At 40.6% G+C, this 20,350-nt stretch overlaps 1 protein-coding gene across 1 annotated transcript; it reads left to right on the top strand.

Annotated features, from left to right (window-relative positions):
- The first annotated feature begins 15,217 nt into the window (after positions 1-15,217).
- LOC115575053 (uncharacterized) lies at positions 15,218-18,139 on the top strand. The gene is made up of 2 exons (XM_030406826.1): positions 15,218-15,323; positions 16,123-18,139. Exon 2 carries the CDS (start codon positions 16,153-16,155, stop codon positions 17,230-17,232), a length of 1,080 nt encoding a protein of 359 aa, XP_030262686.1. The 5' UTR covers positions 15,218-15,323; positions 16,123-16,152; the 3' UTR covers positions 17,233-18,139.
- The last annotated feature ends 2,211 nt before the right edge of the window (positions 18,140-20,350 follow it).

The raw sequence follows: 20,350 nt of genomic DNA, 5'->3' as shown, positions 1-20,350 counted from the left end.
CACATGTTCTCCCTCACTCTCAGGTCTGGAGCCTTGTGGTTGGGCCTCATCTTAAATAGAATAATTAGAATCTGAATTAAGTAACTTATACAGTATACTGTACTTTTCACTGATAAAAAAAATGCACTGACAACTGAAAACTCTATTGCAAGCCCAGGAATTAAACTGGAGAATATCTACCACACTTATTTAAGAAAATATGAAAGTATGTTGCCTATTTGTATAATCACAATCACAATATATTATAAAAAATTTGTGAACCTGTTATCTGGGCCTACCATCCCATATTTCACTACAGCTATTTTACTTGATCACTCGGCTCTCAAAAATATCTAAAAAGTAAATGACATTTGTTAATAAATAACAAATTAAAACAATTAAAGTGTAAATAAGGAAATAAAAAAAGGAGGTCTTTGTCTCGTCAGTTTTAAAACAACTGCAAAATGTATTTAAACTAGTAGTTTAACTAGCCTACATGTAGTTCACGACTCTCCAACACCGGATATACTATCACATCACATCCAATGGAGGAGATTCATTGTTTTATTCTGTTATGGGATTGGGACGGAACCAAGTGAGAATGCACCACCGTGTCTCCCGGTAGCACCTGGTGTTTTGTGCCCCAAACGCAGACTTCAAAGCAGCGCTGCACGGAAGTCACCATCAGGCTCCCGACGTTATTAGCTTCCTTTGGTTCATGTGACTAGCATAAAGGCTAACGCTAATACAAGGCAATGTTGCGTGACGTGAGGCAAACGTTAAGAACTGCACATTATTCGAGGCCAGGTGGACACTTTTTTGTCTTATTCACAGAGCATTTGTGATCTCCATAACTTCTAAAACTCACCTGACTGACGAACTTTCCCTCTCCTACACCGACAAACTGAATTGCGCAGCCGCAGTGTTCAGTGTGTCAGATAAAGTCGCGTGACGAGGGGCAGAGGGCATCGCTGACGTTTTCAAAATAAAAGAACTTTCTGATTACAGAAAAAAAAAAGCTTGAAATATATGGCGATTTAATTCGTTTTAACACTTATGCTTTACCAAGTATGGACTTATTGTATCGTAGACACAATAACAAAAGGAAAAAAAAAGTCACTCTCTGCCAGAGGGGCAGCTCAGCTATTGAGGGCAAACGGGCTGTTGCCGGAGCAACAATAGCCCGTACCTGTGCACGTCTGGATGAACAGGTATATTGTGAAAAAACCCTGAAGCTCATCTGACGATCTGTCTGACATGACGTCACTCTGAAACAGAGCAGGAGAGTGTTTGAGTGAAACCAGCTCAGATTATAAAGTCTGTCACTGTCAAACTCTTCAGATCTTCTCAGGAAATCTTCAGACTGAACATCATTCTTGGATCAGAGATGTTTTAAATGAGATGAACACTGAGAGATTACTGGAGACCATTCGTACAGACAGAACACTTTCCTGTGTGTCAGATCAGATTCTGCACTTTTTGTTTCATTTATTGTATGTCGTGTTTGTGGCTCTACTGTTTGAAATGTATTTGGAAAATTGCTGTAAACTGCTGTGAATTAGAATTTAAGCAGCTCCTGGAGCGACCCTATAAAAAACAAGTAAAAATGGCACATAACAAAGAAATACTGTAATTAAGGCACCACAACATACAGTAGGCTAATGAGCTAGCCGGTAACATGCTGACAACAGGCAAACAATGGACTGAGGGGCCTACAAGCAGTCCAACATGCTAATTTAAGGTTAAAACACTGAACTGTGGTGTGATATTACTGTGATATTACTGTGATATTACTGTGATATTACTGTGATATTACTGTCATTTTGTATATTTACCATAACAGATGTGTTACAGTGTCTGGGTAACTGTAGAAACACAATATGTTACTGTGATTGGCTGTAAATTTACTGAAATTATCAAAAAATAACCCCTACTTAATATATTGCCAATGTCTATAATATATCAAAAACATTTTCATGATGTGTAACATTGTGCCTTAAGCTATACATAATCATGTTTTATATCACATTAAAAAAAGCATTTTATCTTGACTTATAAAGTCAAGAATCAATACTTCATAATAAATTTTTGCACAGATTATAGTGTATTTTGTCAATAACTGTCAGTATCTGTCAATATCATGTTTATGTGTATATATGTCTATTCTATTTCTTACCTTTTTAATTATATTGTTTATTCTTGCTATTGGTTTCTGTCTTTTGTAATATTCTGTCTTTTGGCTGCTCGTACAAACTTCCTCGTTTGTGGGACATTAAAGGATTTCTGATTCTGATTCTGATTAAAACTCCCATAGTTATAACACATTACAGTCACTATTACGATGCATTATAATGTTATTAAAAGTTATAATTGAGTGCTTTAAGTTAAGCATTGTAATCCCTGTGTTATAGGTAGATGTAATAGATTAAAAGCTGGTTATAAATTACTGTAAATTGTCACAAAGTGGGGGAAAAAGCTGTTACACTAGAGACACAGTGGGACCCAGAAGCGGACTCGGGGCTGGAGCAGGTTGTAAAGGTTCTTTATTGAAACCAGTGAACACTCAGGTGGAGGAGCGAGCTGGTGGTTATCTGCTCCAATGGGCACAGATCAGGTGGTGGGCAGGTGTTTTCTGTGATTCGCTCCTCCCAAGGATCTGAAACAGCAGCTGGAGTCAATCTGACTGGTTTTCATGATAGTTCAAACCGGCTCTGCAGTTTAATCCACTTTATAGTCCATCTGTATAATCAGTTTGTTTCATACGGGCCGTCCACACAGAACCAGACCTATAAGGATGATTATTAAGATGTCAGTTTGAAAATTGCTCTAACTGCAGTGGATTGCAGAGTCCAAAGCACAACTATAAAGACGACAGCAGGGAATTATGTCTTTGAAATCTCTTTCAGAGCCATTTTGACACAATAGAAACACTGACAGCCAATCAGAATCCATCTGAATGCACAGGGTCGTCAATCAGTTAGATTTTTCCAGCAGAATAATGTTGCAGGAGTGATTATAATGTTGTTCCAGCTGTCGCTGAACTGGCCAGCGCTGATCTGCTGGTGGAGCTGATGTTCTCCTGGATCGAGCAGAGGGAGAAGTGTGCAAAGCAGCTGAAGAAACTGGCTGATGAGTTGGAGACACTCAGGAAGAAACGCTGCAAGTCTGATTGGAGACGATGCTAACTTCAGTTAGCTACAGAAACTCGTCATCCTGCAGTTCTTCATGGTTCTTTTCTTACACTGTGTTTGTTGTAGCTGCATGAAATGAGAGTGACTGACAACCAGGAATATAAAGTCCAGAGTGTTCAGGGAGTTTACCGGTGTTTAAATCCTCATGAAGCAGTGGTATGTGACTCACCTGCTCAGTGATGAGCCCTTAGTCATAGTTTTAGTTTAAAATTATTATAATTATATATTGTGTGTTATTTATTGTGTCTTCTAGTATTGATCTTTGAGAAACGTAACCTCACTTTTGTTATACTACTTTGTTGGTACAACAAAATCACAATAAAGTTTTGATTGATTAATTGATAATAAGGTAGGTGGTTTACAGGAACTCACAGATACTTTATCACAGTCAAAAAAGTCAAAATACATACAAACAAAGTGTTTTGGTTTGAAAACCAATGACACAAACTTTAAGGTCTGATGTGTAAGACAGCTGGTTACTGAATTGATCATTCTGTGGAACATTGTTGATTGTAAAACTGATCCTGACAAACAGAGGCATTTCCCTCAGTCAGAGGAAACACACCACAACTCAGTGGACTCAGGTGGAGCAAGAAGTCACATGACTTAAACAAGGTGAGCTGCTGAACAAAGAGGAAGAAGTTCTGCGGCAGTCGGTCAGACGAACCAGAGCTGAGTTCACTTTCTTCTAGAACTGAATTGAACACGACTTTATTCCAACAGAACTTCCAGCAACAGGTGAGAAACTTCTTATTTTTCTATTTTCACTTCTCATACTGAAGATTTTCTTGTTAATATTTTCACCTGTAAAAAGCTGAAGGTGAAGTGAATTTCTGTCTCAACACACTTCTGTATGTTTAATGCACACAAGGACAGATTGTGAGAGGAAGTTCAAGTTCATGACGACTCTTCATAAAAAGTCTAACAGTCCACTAACAGTAACCTCATGTGCATACGTCGTCACGAATGGAGAAGACAGAAAACAGAACTTTACTGACTTTTCAGGGCTTATTTTATTTAACTTTGATCGTGGACGGCCTCTCATATTCACGGATTTCTTGTTTATATAAGGCGGTTGCAAACCTGTTCTTGTGCTCATGCATGAGCAACCGTATCGTAACCAAACATCTTCCAACAGTGCCAAGTTCAAGGACATGTTCCCTGCTGGAAAAACCAGCATAGACCAGCACCAGAACACAACAGCATATGTTGTGTGGTGCTGGTCTATGCTGGTTTTTTTCATCAGGGTACTGTCCTTGAACTTGGCACTGTTGGAAGATGTTTGGTCCTGGAGATCTGCTCAGCCTGTCCAACGTTTGTAATGAAAGAGTCATTGAGCCAGTATTAATGTAATTTTCTCTGTGGTTTGATAAACATCATCATGTCAGTGTGTTTAAATCTCCATTATTCACAAAAACCTTCAAACAATCTTTAGTGTAAAGGGGGTTTAGGGGGGATTTTGTTTGGACCCAAAATGCAGAAAACGGAGGCAGGCGTTCAGGTCAAGGGTGTTTTTGAACAATGGAAAACTAATGAGGTGAAGGAGGAGGCAGGCAGGTCAGAAGATGGAAGATAGTGTGTTTCCAGGCAGGCAGAGACACACTGGAGAGATCTTTTCATGGAAGAAGGGAAAAAGACAACAATCAGCTGCGGCCCGAAATCAAAAAGGACTGTAAAGGTTTTTTTTTTTTAACCTCAAAAACTCTTCTTTATTGTTCATACGTGACAGAACAATCTGACACCATGTAATAGGGAGACCAGGAAGGTGACCTCGATGTCGTCTGTTTGTAGCCAAACATTAGCTTTTTACTGCTGCACATTTAATTACGTTCATCTGTGGAGATTATCTGGATGAACAGAACCTGGAAGGATCAGAAACGTGTGTTTGACACACAGATTATTGTCTTTAATATTCTAGAATACAGTTCAATATTGAGAGTGAAACTTAACTAACTTACTTAAGTTAGCTACAGAAATGTTGAGAAACGTTGTTCTTAAACTGTAACATTATTTGCTCACACAGTTGTTCACAAAGTGGTGAACCTCGCCCCATCCTTGCTTGTGAACGACTGAGCCTTTCGGGGATGCTCCTTTTATACCCAATCATGGCACTCACCTGTTTTCAGTTAACCTGTTCACCTGAGGAATGTGTTTTTTAAGCATTCCTCAACTTTGCCAGCCTTTTGTTGCCCCCTGTCCCAGCTATTTTGGAACGTGTTGCAGACATCCAATTCAAAATGAGAGTATATCTGCACAAAAACAATAAAGTTTATCAGTTTGAATATTAAATATATTGTCTTTGTAGTGTATTCAACTGAATTTAAATTGGAAAGGATTTGCAAATGATTGTATTCTGTTTTTATTTACGTTTTACAAAACATCCCAACTTCATTGGAATTGGGGTTTGTAGTTTACCACCACCAGTATTACTGTGTGTAAATGAATGGAACCTGGAACCCTGTCAGAGCGCTTTGAGTGTCTTGAAAAGCGCCATACAAATCCAATCCATTATTATTATTAGTTTATCAGATTACATAACCACCATGGGGTCATTGCCCCCAGCCTCTGGAACTCTCTCCCACCAGACATTCGCACTCCTGACACTCCTCTCCACTTTTAAATCTCACCGATCTCGACTGAAAACACACTTTTTCTGAATGGCTTATTCTGAGTCAGACTAATTATATAATCACACTCCTGCCTATTCTCTGTTCCATTCTATTGCACTATTCTCACACAGGAAGCTCAACCTGGCCTAACCCGGCCCGGTTGACTTCCTGTATGTTGAGGACTGAGGAGTCTGAATTCTGTGCCGAGCTCCTGGCACTTTTGCATCTTATTTATATATTTTCCTTATTTGCGCCATATTGTCTGATGTTTTTGTTGTATTGTTGTTCTTATGTGCGGTGTCCTTCAGTGTTTTGAAAGGCACCTTTAGATAAAATGCATTATTATTATTATTATTATTATTATTATTATTATTATTATTATTATTATTGTTATTCTTTTTATTATTACATGCAGCTTCCTCTGGAGCCACTACTCTGTTCACATGTGCAATAGAACTCCCTGTAAATACACTTTAATGTGGGAAAACTGGTGAAGTTACCCTTTAAAAAACATATCACCAATCAGTCAAAACATTTAAACCACAGTTATTGACACCAACAACATTTAAGGTGACTGATTTGAGTCTTGTTAGCTGTGAGGTGGGGCCTCCGTGGATCGAACTTGGTCCGGTCTGTCTGATTGATACTCAGTCATTTCGGGATCAAGGAAGTTTTGGGTTCAGGTTGACGTCTTGAGCTCTTTGTCATGTTCCTTGGCCCATTTTTGAACCATTTTTGTGGTGTGCCAGGTGCATTGTTCTGCTAGGGGTGCGACTGCCATCAGGTAATGCTGCAACCATGGTGGGGTTGTACTTCATCTGCAGCAGTGTCTAGATAGGTGTTACTGGGTTAGTGATATTCAGTTCAGTGTAGTGTTTCAGCTGATCGGTGTCTATCTGTGTAATGAAAATAACTCTAAGTCCACTTTGCGCCCTCTGACTTTCTTCTTTTAGACTTTCTCTCTGAATGGAGAGTCAGGAGGACGCAGAGACCTCCATCATGGCAACCAATGACGAGGTGAAAAGGCTGATACGCTCCTGGATCAAGGAGAAAGAACTCTGTGCAATGGAGATGAAGAAACTGGCCGATGAGCTAGAGACACACACAAAGAAATGCACCATCAGTAAATGTGTTGGCAGCACAGTGGCGGTGGCTGGTTTGATCGGGGCTGTTGTGGCAACTCTGATCACAGGTGGAATAGCTGCTCCAGCAATCGCAGCAGCAACTGGAGGTGTTGGCGTATCTTTTGGTGCAAATATTGTTGAGTCCATGTTATCCAGCGAGACAATGGAAAAGGTTAAGAAGGCAGAAAAAAAGAGTGATGAAAAGAAAGAGAAAATCCTGAAACTGTCAAAGGATCTGAAGGCGGAAGTGCCAAAACTCACCAGACGAAATTCAAATAATTTGCTAGTCGACTTTGCCTCCCATGATGCATCACCACAAGACATGAATTCTGTACAATTAAACCCAGATGTGAATGCTGCACTTGTGTCTATTTTAACAATTTTCAAGATGCAAAGTGAAGATTTGAGTGTCAGATCTCTCCATGATATTGAGAAGCTTATCAAAGGCATATCAGCAGTTGCACTTGGAGCAACTATGACGAGATCTTTTATGGTGAGATTCAGTTACTACATACACATGTTATTTTAGAAAATTATATAGACACAAAATCTTTTTTTTATGATTTTGATAAAAGTCTGTGTTTCCCTTAATGCTGACCGGTAAAATGAATCATGTATTGATTTGTAATGTCATCAGGTTGTTGCAGGACCTCTTGCACTGACACTTATGCTTCCTGAGGCGATTCAAGACTGGAAGAGGCTGATTAAGAACAATCACATGACTGAAGCGAGCCGATCAGTGAGAAGGAAATCTGACATCAGTCTGAAAATCTGCCAGATACTGAAGGATCAGTTCGGTGAGTTTGTTTTCTGTGATGCTCTCGTCCTTCAGATCTGAGAACAGCAGCTGGAGTAAGTTTAGATTATGTCAGTTACAATGGATGCAAATTTATAACATGAATTTTCTCAAAAAATTTAATCACTGTCAAAACTTCTATTAAATTCGTGGGACCTTGCAAAATCATACATCTGTATTTTTTTTCAGTTATGATTTTAAACATTTTGGCCCTCAGAGTTAAAGTCCAACATCTTAGTGAGTCTCTGTGTGTTTATTCAAAGTCTCATTAATCATTTATTTTTCCCTGAATTGAGTTGAAATCTGTACTGAAAATCCATGATATCCTATGGAACATTTCAACCAGGAGAGACTTGTATTAAGTGAACATCAACATTTATTGTCATGTGTACAAAAAGAATGACAAAGTTTGGTGGTTAGATTCAATCGTTATGAAGTATCTTTTGGGAAGGATTGATTAGTAGTAGATCTGTGAAGTATAACTGTGATTCTGAGAAACTTGTGGCGAATCACTAAATGTTTAAATTTGGCTTGGAGTCGTGAAAGTCAGTGTGAAAAGAACTAAAGAGACATTAGAAACAGAGCATTACACATTCACTCACAATGAATATATATTCACATGTATCAATTTATATATACACTTTGAACAACCACCTAACAACATCTGATGTCAACTACTTACACCCCACAAAGAAAACCCAAACAGCACTTTAGAAACTACTCAGTAACTCTGGACTTCATGATGGCTTATAGATCGATGTACAGATAATCAATTACTGAACTGTAGCCAGCACCATGCCAGAAAACAGAAATAGAGTTTTATGAGAAAAAGTTTGAGATATTTTACATTCCTTGTTATATGTAATGAATTCAAATCATGAAATGAAAAATGAGTTTATTGGTTATTTATGCTATTTATACACACAGGTGGAAGTCTAGGGTACGAACAGTGAGATGGTCACATATTACACCTGAACAATAAACTGGTCTGACCACACTGCAGCTACATACAAGAAAGGTCAGAGGAAGCTCAGGTCCTTTGGAGTGCAGGAGACACTCCTGACCTCTTTCTATGACTCTGTGGTGGCATCATAGTCTGCTGGAGCAGCAGCATCTCAGCAGCAGACAGGAGGAGACTTGATAAACTTATCAGGAAGGCCAGCTTCATCCTGGGACGCCCTGTTGACTCAGTGCAGGTGGTGGGAGAGAGCAGGATGATGAACAAGCTGTCATCACTGCTGATGCAGGAGTCCCACCTGCAGGTCACTGTCACAGCACTGGGCAGCTCCTTCAGCAGCAGACTGATACACCCTCAGTGTGTGAAGGAGAGGTATCACAGGTCCTTCCTGCTGTCAGACTGTACAACCAGCACTGCTCCACATAGCATACACAACTAATCTCTCATTTTAAGTTTGCACTATATGGCCAATCTTTGTAAATACCCATATTTGTTATCATTTGTAAATAACAAATTCACTGCCACACTGTTTATAATTACATGTTGATTTTGTACAATATTATGTTCATATGTATATAGGAGTTTATTCTATTTCTTACCTTTTGATTATATCATATATTTTATTTTACTATTGTTATTGTTGTTTAAAATGCGACTGTCCTTTGGCTGCTGTGGGAACACATTTCCCTGTTTGTGGGACAATAATGGTTTACTGATTCTGATTCTGAATAAGAACACAAGGAAAGCACTCCAGACAGAAAACTAGAGACACAGAACAAAACTTTAGGAGTTTGAATTCAGTTCAGGAGAACTGCAGTAACAAAGAAATGTCCTGTGTAAACACACATCCTGTCCAGCTGTGTGTCTGGGAGTTTGTTCAGTAATGGTGGTGTTTCTGTTTCTGTTCTGGTGCTCATGTTTAGCTGATGTAGATGCTGAAATTCAGCTGTTTCTCATTGTGTGAGAACAGACTGCTGTACATGTAGAAGTTTTGTGAGTTTTGAAGAAGTTTCTTCTTTTTGTCCCTTCTTTTCTGTTGTTTATTTGAGAATTTATAATATTATTTGCAATTACATAATTTAATATGACATTTGGCTTTTCATGCTATTGAGCTTGAATGCACGTATTGTCTCTTTAACAGACGGCCAGGTCGTGAACTGCCTGCTGATGTTTCTATGAAGTACATTTATTACATTAGAATGTGCCCAGTGATGTAAAATCAAAGTTAAAAACAATCAGAAATATTATTATTGCTTAAAGACATAAACATAAGTCATTATGATGCAATAAACAAGTAATGCTGTATGATGTGCCTGTCCAAGTTGTCATTGATTACTTAAAGTAAAGTTCATAACTTCCTGAGTTGTAGACAGATATAAATCATTACAGGTTGTTCTTAATCACTATGGCTGCTGGTTGCTCTGTTCTGTCTTATCTGATTTCAGATTCCCCTTGATAACAACATGAGCATGGACACAAGAGCACCCCCGTCTGGTGAACTTCATTATTAAATGTGTAACTAAAGTGGGTTGCATATAGTTAAGTAGTATAATGCTTCATATAATTGGGATTTATAGAAAAGGTTACCCAGTTTTCTTTTCAGTAAAAGTGTTGCTGAAGCTAAACACTCAGGTTTATCTTTTATAATCATGAAAAGATATTTGTAATATTTCAGATAGTTTTGTGTTTGACTTGTTTAGGTGGGATGTGGGAATATGAGAAATCTTTCCTCTTTCTCAATGTGTTCTGGCGTCTTGTACACGTAAATGATGTAGCAACTAATAATGTAATAATTGAAATGTAATAAAAATTCATAGTGTAATAAAACCACGGATGCATAATGTAATAATGTAGTGACTTATTACGTTAAGAGCCTTATTGATACTTCTCATGATGTAATAACAGCTCATATAGTGAGAAAAGTGTTGCATTATCATAATTTTACCGCTTAAATAAAACTGAAAGTAAAGCAAGAGGCATGGGCTTCAGTGGATTAGTAAACTAAATGAGTGAAACCAAGAATTTAATAGTAATTGCATTCTCACATTTTATTGATGTACAGAGTTGAGCCTCTAGGTGGCACCCGTGAGAATTATTTTGGGCCTTTGAGAATGCCGTGATCACTTCTACTGTGATCATTAAGGTAAGCAGCACTATTTGTGACCTTTAAAGTTCAATTCTGTGTATTAAGATGTTTGTTAGGATAATGTTGTATGTTTTAGCTGCAATTACAATTCACCTGTAATTTGCCTATATATCATCATTCATCACCTGTGTTATTTACATTTTTGGTGTGTCAACACAAAATGTTATCAGCCATTTTTGTAGTATAAAGAGCCAAATGTCTGGAATAGGGATTATTGGTTGGGGCTGATTGTGGGTGTACACCTTATCATCAAGTAAGTTTTCTCTCCTCTACCTCTTCAGTCTGCCATCTTTGCCATACATTATTACATTATTAGTTGCTGCAAACAGCATTTCAGGTCACTGAACGCAGAAAACTGCTGCCAGCGTGAAGATATTCAGAAACAGTGTTCATGTGTAGACATGCAGCCTTCTGATTGGACAGTGTGGCCTCACAGTGGAGGTTATATCGCCACCTGTTGCTTTGCCGTGCTCTTATCATGCCGTTGGTGTGAAATGAATTTTTTTAAACTGCAGGAGGAAACGTACATGTGGACCAGGCCTAGATATAACGTTGTGAGTGGATCAGAACAATATGCACACATGAACATCGAACAGCTCAGGGTCGTTTTATTCTCCTTGTTACTAACAAACACTTTGAAACACATCTGGTATTTAACCAGATTCAGGAAACAGCCGACAAAAAAATGATGACTGTCGTAACTTTCTTCTCATGTCACTTCATGCTTCTGTTCCTCGACATGTCAGAGAGAAAATATTGTACTTTTACACCACCACATCCATCTGACAGGTACACTTACTTTTAACATCAATGATTTACATACAAACTTTATAAAATGCACATTGTTAAAAATAAGCCAGCAAGTCAACATTTCTCTGATATAAAATCAGGTTTCTGGTCTCGTGTCAGTATTTCACTGAACCTCAGAGTCCAGAACCTGAAGACTGTTGCATGTTGTTAAAGTCAGCGGTGAGCGTTGTGTTAGGGGCAGGAGGGAGCGTTGAAGCAGCGCTGAACTTCAACCTTCTTCCAAATGTCGGGCTGAAATGAATATCGCACATCAGTACACTTCCTCAAATGGGGCACCATTTATGTTGGGCCTACATTACAAAAGGCACAAATAAGTAATGTTTATGCAACATAAAAAGGGAGTTTTAGGTTAAATTTGGCTATCAATAATAATGAATGATTTTCAGGGGTAATTGTTAATTATTATAGAAAATATGATCCAATTTACACTGGATCACCTCAAGGCACCACTCATAAAGAAGGGAGAACAGCAAATTTACTAAATCAGTCTCATAAAAAGGTACAAAACCATTTATAACACTGATTATTAATAACTTAATAACAACAGGTCAGCAACATTCACACTATCAAATAGACAGCAAGAAGAAGCTACAGAAAGGATGTTTATCTTCACACCTAAGCACACTGAGCTGTGGCATGTTTCCTCTGACTGAGGGAAACGCCTCAGTTAGTCAAGATCAGTTTTACAAACAAAAATGTTCCAGAGAATAATCGATTCAGTAACCAACTCTCTTACACATCGGACTTTGAAGTTTGTGTCATTAAACTGAAACACCTTGTAGAAGTTATCTATAGAATTCATCTGATTTTAATGTTTTTGGACTTTTTGGACTGTGATAAAGTATCTGTGAGTTCCTGTGAAACACCTAGTTTATTATCACTGAGCAGGTCAGTCACAAAGCTGCTTCAAAAGAAAAATATGTTTCTAGGCATTGTACTGTACACATCAACACTTAAATATAAAAGTGGCTGGGAGATTTTAGAGTTTACCAGCCACAGTGGCAGGTGGACACAAAAGTTAATTTCCATCCCCGGTTTAAATCCTAATGAAGCAGCTTTGTGACTGACCTGCTCAGTGATAATAAACTAGGTGTTTTACAGGAACTCACAGATACTTTATCACAGTCCAAAAAGTCCAAAAACATCAAATCAGATAAATTTTATAGATAACTTCTACAAGGTGTTTCAGTTTAATGACACAAACTTCAAAGTCCGATGTGTAAGAGAGTTGGTTACTGAATCGATTATTCTCTGGAACATTTTTGTTTGTAAAACTGATCTTGACTAACTGAGGCATTTACCTCAGTCAGAGGAAACATGCCACAGCTCAGTGTGCTTAGGTGTGAAGATAAACATCCTTTCTGTAGCTTCTTCTTTTCCAGGTCACATGACTTGCAGAAACTGAGCTGCTGAATAAAGAGGAAGAAGTTGAGTTCACTTTCTTCTCAAACTTAATTAAACATGACTTTATCTCACCAGAACTTCCAGCAACAGGGGAGAAACTTCTTATTTTTCTGTTCTCACTTCTAATGCTGAAGATTTTCATATTAATATCTTCACCTGTAAAAAGCTGAAGGTGACGTGAATTTCTGTCTCAACACACTTTTGTATGTTTAATGCACACGAGGACAGATTGTGAGAGAAAGTTCAAGTTCATGAACACTCTTCATAAAATGTCTGAGATCCTTCCTGCAGATCTGCTCAGTCCTGTTTCTAATGAACGAGTCCTCCAGTCAACATTCTTTTACGTTCTCTGTGGTTTCATAAACTTTAAACTTCATCATGTCAATGTCTTTAAATCTCAATTAATAACAAAGACGGGTCTGTGTAAAGACATGATGGAGACGGGTCTGTGTAAAGACGTGATGGAGACAGGTCAGTGTAAAGATGTGATGGAGACGGGTCTGTTTAAAGACGTGACGGAGACGGGTCTGTGTAAAGACGTGATGGAGACGGGTCTGTGTAAAGACGTGATGGAGACGGGTCAGTGTAAAGATGTGATGGAGACGGGTCTGTTTAAAGACGTGACGGAGACGGGTCTGTGTAAAGACGTGACGGAGACGGGTCTGTGTAAAGACCTGATGGAGACGGGTATGTGTAAAGACGTGACGGAGACGGGTCTGTGTAAAGACGTGACGGAGACGGGTCTGCGTAAAGATAGAGACGGGTCTGTGTAAAGACGTGATGGAGACGGGTCTGTGTAAAGACGTGATGGAGACGGGTCTGTTTAAAGACTTGACGGAGACGGGTCTGTGTAAAGACGTGACGGAGACGGGTCTGTGTAAAGACCTGATGGAGACGGGTCTGTGTAAAGATGTGACGGAGACGGGTCTGTGTAAAGAACTGATGGAGACGGGTCTGTGTAAAGACGTGACGGAGACGGGTCTGTGTAAAGAACTGATGGAGACGGGTCTGTGTAAAGACGTGACGGAGACGGGTCTGTGTAAAGAACTGATGGAGACGGGTCTGTGTAAAGACTTGACGGAGACGGGTCTGTGTAAAGACGTGACGGAGACGGGTCTGTGTAAAGACGTGACGGAGACGGGTCTGTGTAAAGACCTGATGGAGACGGGTCTGTGTAAAGACGTGATGGAGAAGGGTCTGTGTAAAGACGTGACGGAGACGGGTCTGTGTAAAGACCTGATGGAGACGGGTCTGTGTAAAGACTTGACGGAGACGGGTCTGTGTAAAGACGTGACGGAGACGGGTCTGTGTAAAGACGTGATGGAGACGGGTCTGTGTAAAGACGTGACGGAGAAGGGTCTGTGTAAAGACGTGATGAGACGGGTCTGTGTAAAGAGGTGACGGAGACGGGTCTGTGTAAAGACCTGATGGAGACGGGTCTGTGTAAAGACGTGACGGAGACGGGTCTGTGTAAAGACGTGACGGAGACGGGTCTGTGTAAAGAACTGATGGAGACGGGTCTGTGTAAAGACGTGACGGAGACGGGTCTGTGTAAAGATGTGATGGAGACGGGTCTGTGTAAAGACCTGATGGAGATAGGTCTGTGTAAAAAACTGATGGAGACGGGTCTGTGTAAAGACCTGATGGAGACGGGTCTGTGTAAAGACCTGATGGAGACGGATCTGTGTAAAGAACTGATGGAGACGGGTCAGTGTAAAGACGTGATGGAGACGGGGCTGTGTAAAGACCTGATGGAGACGGGTCTGTGTAAAGACGTGACGGAGACGGGTCTGTGTAAAGACCTGATGGAGACGGGTCTGTGTAAAGACGTGACGGAGACGGGTCTGTGTAAAGACGTGACGGAGAAGGGTCTGTATAAAGAGGTGATGGAGACGGGTCTGTGTAAAGAACTGATGGAGACGGGTATGTGTAAAGAACTGATGGAGACGGGTCTGTGTAAAGACCTGATGGAGACAGGTCTGTGTAAAGACTTGATGGAGAGGGGGCTGTGTAAAGAATTCTGTGTCACATTATTGTTTGTAAAACTGGTCATGGCTAACTTAGGCGTTTCCCTCAACCACAAACAAACCACAGCTCAGTGGGCTCAGGGGTGAATATATACATCTTTTTTTATCTGCAGCCGCTCCCTTTCTAGGAAGTCACATGATTGATAGAAACTGATCTGCAAAACAAAGTCCAGAGAAGAAGAAGCTCAGCTGCAGTCGCTCAGATGACCAGACCTGAGTTCACTTTCATCTCAAACTTAACTGAACACAACTTTATTTCACCAGAACTTCCAGCAACAGGTGAGAAACCCTTTTTATTTTTCTATTTTCACTTTTCATGCTGCAGATTTTCATGTTAAATCTTCACCCGTAAAAAGCTGAAGGTGAAGTGAATTTCTGTCTCAACACACTTCTGAATGTTTGTTGCACATGAGGACAGATTATGAGAGAAAGTTCAAGTTCATGCAGACTCTTCATCAGTAGCGTAATATCATGGTGACAGGCCCCGGTGCAAATATTTTTTTTTGTGACCCCCAACCCCGCCCTAAAAACAAGCGCACGCTCCTGCGCACTGCATGCACACACACACACGCTTGGACACACACCACAGCCACTCGAGAGAAGTGCTATTGCAGCAGTGGACAAGGAGTACCAGGATTATTCAATAATGGGTCGATGGACGGCTGTTTTTTATTCTATTCTTATCTATCTATCTATCTATCTATGTATTTTTTTTGCTGCGCTTTGCCTTGGTAACTACCGTAAATTACAGAATAATAGCCTGGTTTCAATTCACAACAGTGTCCCGGTTAAACCCTACAGATGTTTAAAGGGTGTATATTACACTCTTTACCCTTTGCAGAGCAGGTGTATATTTTGGTTATTGACCAAATAATACACAAATAAATGCTGGGTCTAATTTATCTTTTCAAAAATCAAGGAGGAAGAAGTGACTATTGACACTGCACATTTTTCTTCTTCAGCTTTTTCACGCGTTGTGCTGCTTTCTGTCAGTCAATATCCCACTGATGATTGCCATGGCTTTAACTTTTGAGTAATTAACTGAACTTGATTTTTTTTGTGTGTTGCATTGTTATAGGAAACTACAGCCTCCATTTTTGATGCAGTCATGACAGAAAGAAAAAAAGAAAAGAAGATGGAGAAGATGAGGGGCAAGGTAAAGAAAGAGATTGACATGTTTGTGAGACGACTCAGCGAGGGTCCAGATCTGAGAGTCAACAGGGGCATCAGGATGTTCACAAGTCTGGACTCTTCTGACAACCTGACACAACATTACGAGAAGAGGAAAATGGAAACGGAAGTCAGCGCTGCAGACTGGATCAAGACCCTGGTTGAGCAGCTGGGTCCCTTGACTCCAGCTCCTGCACTGGTTGGCCTCGGAGCGCTGGCCATCGCCCTCCTCATCGACATCAACTCCTCCGATCCACCTGAGGAGAGCACAGAGGAGGCTCTGCAATGTGTGTTTGCTGAGGAGAAGGCCTCCGAGGTCTGGGATCACATCGACGAGTGTCTGAAGAGATGCGTGATGCACATCGACAACACGGAGGAGCTGGTGTGCGACATCAGAAGGATCGAGGTCAAGCTGAGCGCCACCATCACCAAGCTGAAGAACTCCATGGTGAGGGACGAGCACATGACGTCTGAGGCTCTGAAGGCCTGGGTGAACGGGGCAGCCTTCCACATCCAGGTGCTGATTCACCTGGTGAGACTGGGAGGGACTCAAAGCTGTGATCCTGTAGAGAGACTCATCTCCTCTTACCTGAGAGACCTGGACCTGCTGTTCAAGAAGCACAAGGAGGTGATCGAAGGGAAGTGTGGTCATCGTAACAGATTTTTCATATCAAAATCATTTCTGACTGAAGATTCTGAGCAGTATGAAATAACAAAATTTTTCAACTGGAGCAATTATTTTGAGGTTTATTATGACCACAGGTACGGCAGGCAGAGGTGTGGCATTCAGCAGTACTTCACTCAGGTAAAAGAGAACCTGCAGCAGCTGGTTCATCAGAGAGGTGGTCCAGAGCGGCCAAGTGTGGTCCACAGTGGTCCAGAGCTGCCCTATTTGGTCCTCAGGGTTCGTAATTGGTATTTTCAGGTCCAGTGGGATCCTCAGGGGTTCTCAGTGGTCCTGAATCATCCTTTGTCATCTGGTGTGGGAGCTGAAACGCAAACTCAGAGTCAGTTGTAACTAGCTAGTTGTTAGCAGTGTGAACACCGACACTTTCTCGATGATCTGAGCTGCTAGTCTGGAGTAGAGCTGTAATCGGGCCTTTAAAGTCAGACCCGACAAGGCCTGAGCCTGAAAGAATTCCGCCCAAGCTTGACAAGTACATTTTGATTGACACGCGTTCATTTACAGCCCTAAATTATTCAAATGTGCGCATGCCAAGGACAAAAATTGATTTCAGAGGTGGGGGGTACACAAGTATTTTTGATAGAACTCCAACTTTCTCAGTTCACTGTGTTTTCTAGTAGTTCTTATAGTTTTCTATTAATACACTTAGCATTCTAAGATATTTACGGGATTTGCTCTCCAACATAAATCATTATTAAATTTCCCACGGTTTAATTCTGAAGAGGAACCAGAGAGATGCTAACTTTGGTTAGCTACAGAAACTTGTGCTGGGACCCACAGATGAAGTCATTCATTACGTATTTCAAAATGGACTGTGAAATGATCTCAGTGTTCCAAAATTCACCATTCTTCACACCTAGGTGCAAAATCCAGCTTTGAGCTATGATTGGTCAGGATGACAGACCCTTCTCTGACCAGACAGTCAAAACTCCAGGGCCTTTCCTGTTCTCTCTCTCTCACTCAATGCCTTCTACTCCTTCAACTTCTTATCCTCAAGGGCTCTTCCCCCCCCTCAACTCTGGTTGATGGGATGCACATATGTTCAATGTATGTGTTTGTTCACTGTCTTGGTGTTATTATGATCTCAGGTCAGGTTATTGGTAGTTTGCTTTCCTGGACGGTTAATTCGACGTTAGTCAAATGATAAATGATGCTTCACACAGACTCAGACTCTCTACATGCAACTAACCATCCTCTATAACCTGGCATTACGTCACACACACACACACACACACCTATATATAGTACGTTAGTTAGATTGTGTGCTCTCATCTTTGTGTTTAATAAAAGACTTTTGAATCTTCTTGCTGTCTATTTAATATTGTACAAGAATGAATGTTGTCAACCTCTACACTGTCAAGAACTGCAAAATCAAAATTTAACCTGAATTTCCCTTTTGATGTTGCATAAACAAGACTTAATTGTGCCTCATGTAATGCAATGCACAACATATGGTGCCCCGTGTGAGGCGGTGAAATAGCGACACTAGTTCACCGCCTCACACGGGGCACCATTATATGCAGATCTTTATTACAGCATTATTTGGACTGTGCTAAAATTTGAGATTCACATCTTGAACCTTTTAGCCAAAAGTATTTACATACACCCCACTAGTCTACTAAAGGAGAAGATGTTGATTTGTATTTACAAACAATTGCAGTGTGATGAGAACTGATTTATCAATCAAATTTATAAGAGATTTAATTAACCAAAATCTTTTATGTTATTAACTGCCACTTTGGAATATAAAGTCAGGAATGTAAAGTCCAGAGTCTTCAGGGAGTGTACCTGTGTTTAAATCCTCATGAAGCAGCTTTGTGACTCACCTGCTCAGTGATAACAAACTAGGTGGTTAACAGAAACTCAAAGATACTTTATCACAGTCCAAAAACTCAAAATCCATCAAATCAGATGAATTTTATAGATACCAACTTCTACAAGATGTTTCCATTTTAGTAATGACACAAACTTCAAGGTCCAATTTGTGAGACAGTTAGTTACTGAACTGATTATTCTGTGGAACGTTATTGTTTGTAAAACAGACTCTGACTAACTGAGGCATTTCCCTCAGTCAGACATCAGTCATGTGACCATGATTTTCACTATGTCAGAATTTATGACATCAGATCACAGGTGGTCCCTCAGACGCAGGTTAATGTATCTGTGAAGTGATGACATAGAGCTGATCACTGATTGATCACTCAGGACAGATCGTGACACCAGGAGTGAACCATGATGTTCCAGAACATCACCAACACGGTGACATCAGATCCTCCGTGACAGAATGACTCAATAGCGCCTCCACCAACATTTCAACAACGAAGCCCTCGCTGTATGTTTCACCTGGATTTATGAAATTTGAGATATGAAACATTGAAAGAAGAGACAAAAAGGTTATCGGTGGCCATTTTGAATTTAATGTGCAACACACTGTAGTTTCTGCTGTTTACAGGCGTCACACTTTAACAACCTCCTCCCTCAGAACCAAACAGATCAGCTTCAGATTGGGTCGGTTCGTTCTAAAGACCTTAGTGATGAAAGTACTTCAACTTTTGAGTTTTTAATTGAACTTGATTTGTTTTTGTGTGTTGCAGTGTTACAGAAAACTACAGCCTCCATTTTTGATCCGGTCCTGAAAAAAAAAAAAAAAAAAGATGTGCAGTTTCTTCAGTCAGGAGGACTGGACAGAAAAGGCAGCGCTTGATGCTTTTGTGAAGAGCCTGAGCGAGGGTCCAGATCTGAGAGTCAACAAGACCATCAAGATGTTCACCAGTCTGAACTCTTCATACAACCTGATGCAACACTACAAGAAGAGAAACATGGAAATGGGAGGCGGCGCTGCAGACTGGATCCAGAGCCTGTTTGAGAAGCTGGGCGACTTGACTCCAGCTCCTGAACTGGCGGGTCTCGGAGCGCTGGCCACGCCATCATCATGGACACCTACTCTGGTCCACCTGAGGAGAGCAGAAAAGGAGGCTCTAAGGTGTGTGTTTGCTGAGAAGAAGGCATCCAAGTTCTGGGATCACATCGACGAGTGTCTGAAGAGATGCTTGATGCATATCAACAACACGGAGGAGCTGGTGGGCGACATTGAATGGATCGAGGTCCAGCTGAGCGCCGCCATCACCAGGCTGAAGAACTCCATGGTGAGGGACGGGCACATGACGTCTGAGGCTCTGAAGGCCTGGGTGAACGGGGCAGCCTTCCACATCCAGGTGCTGATTCACCTGGTGAGACTGGGAGGGATTCAAACCTGTGATCCTGTAGAGAGACTCATCTCTGCTTACCTAAGCGACCTGGACCTGCTGTTCAAGAAGCACAGGGAGGTGATCGAAGGGAAGTGTAGTTATCGTTCCCTAGATGATGGACATTCGTTCGAATATGATTTTTTCTTGAATGAAGATTCTGAGTGGTTTAAGATAACTTCAGGTTCCAACCAGGGCAGATATTT

The sequence above is a fragment of the Sparus aurata genome, chromosome 23 (genome assembly GCF_900880675.1).
Source record: "Sparus aurata chromosome 23, fSpaAur1.1, whole genome shotgun sequence".
NCBI lineage: Eukaryota > Metazoa > Chordata > Actinopteri > Spariformes > Sparidae > Sparus > Sparus aurata.
This window is presented reverse-complemented; position numbering and strand designations above follow the sequence as displayed.

Coding starts and splice junctions, on each gene's coding strand:
- LOC115575053 (XM_030406826.1), top strand. CDS start 16,153: ATGACAGAAAGAAAAAAAGAAAAGAAGATGGAGAAGATGAGGGGCAAG.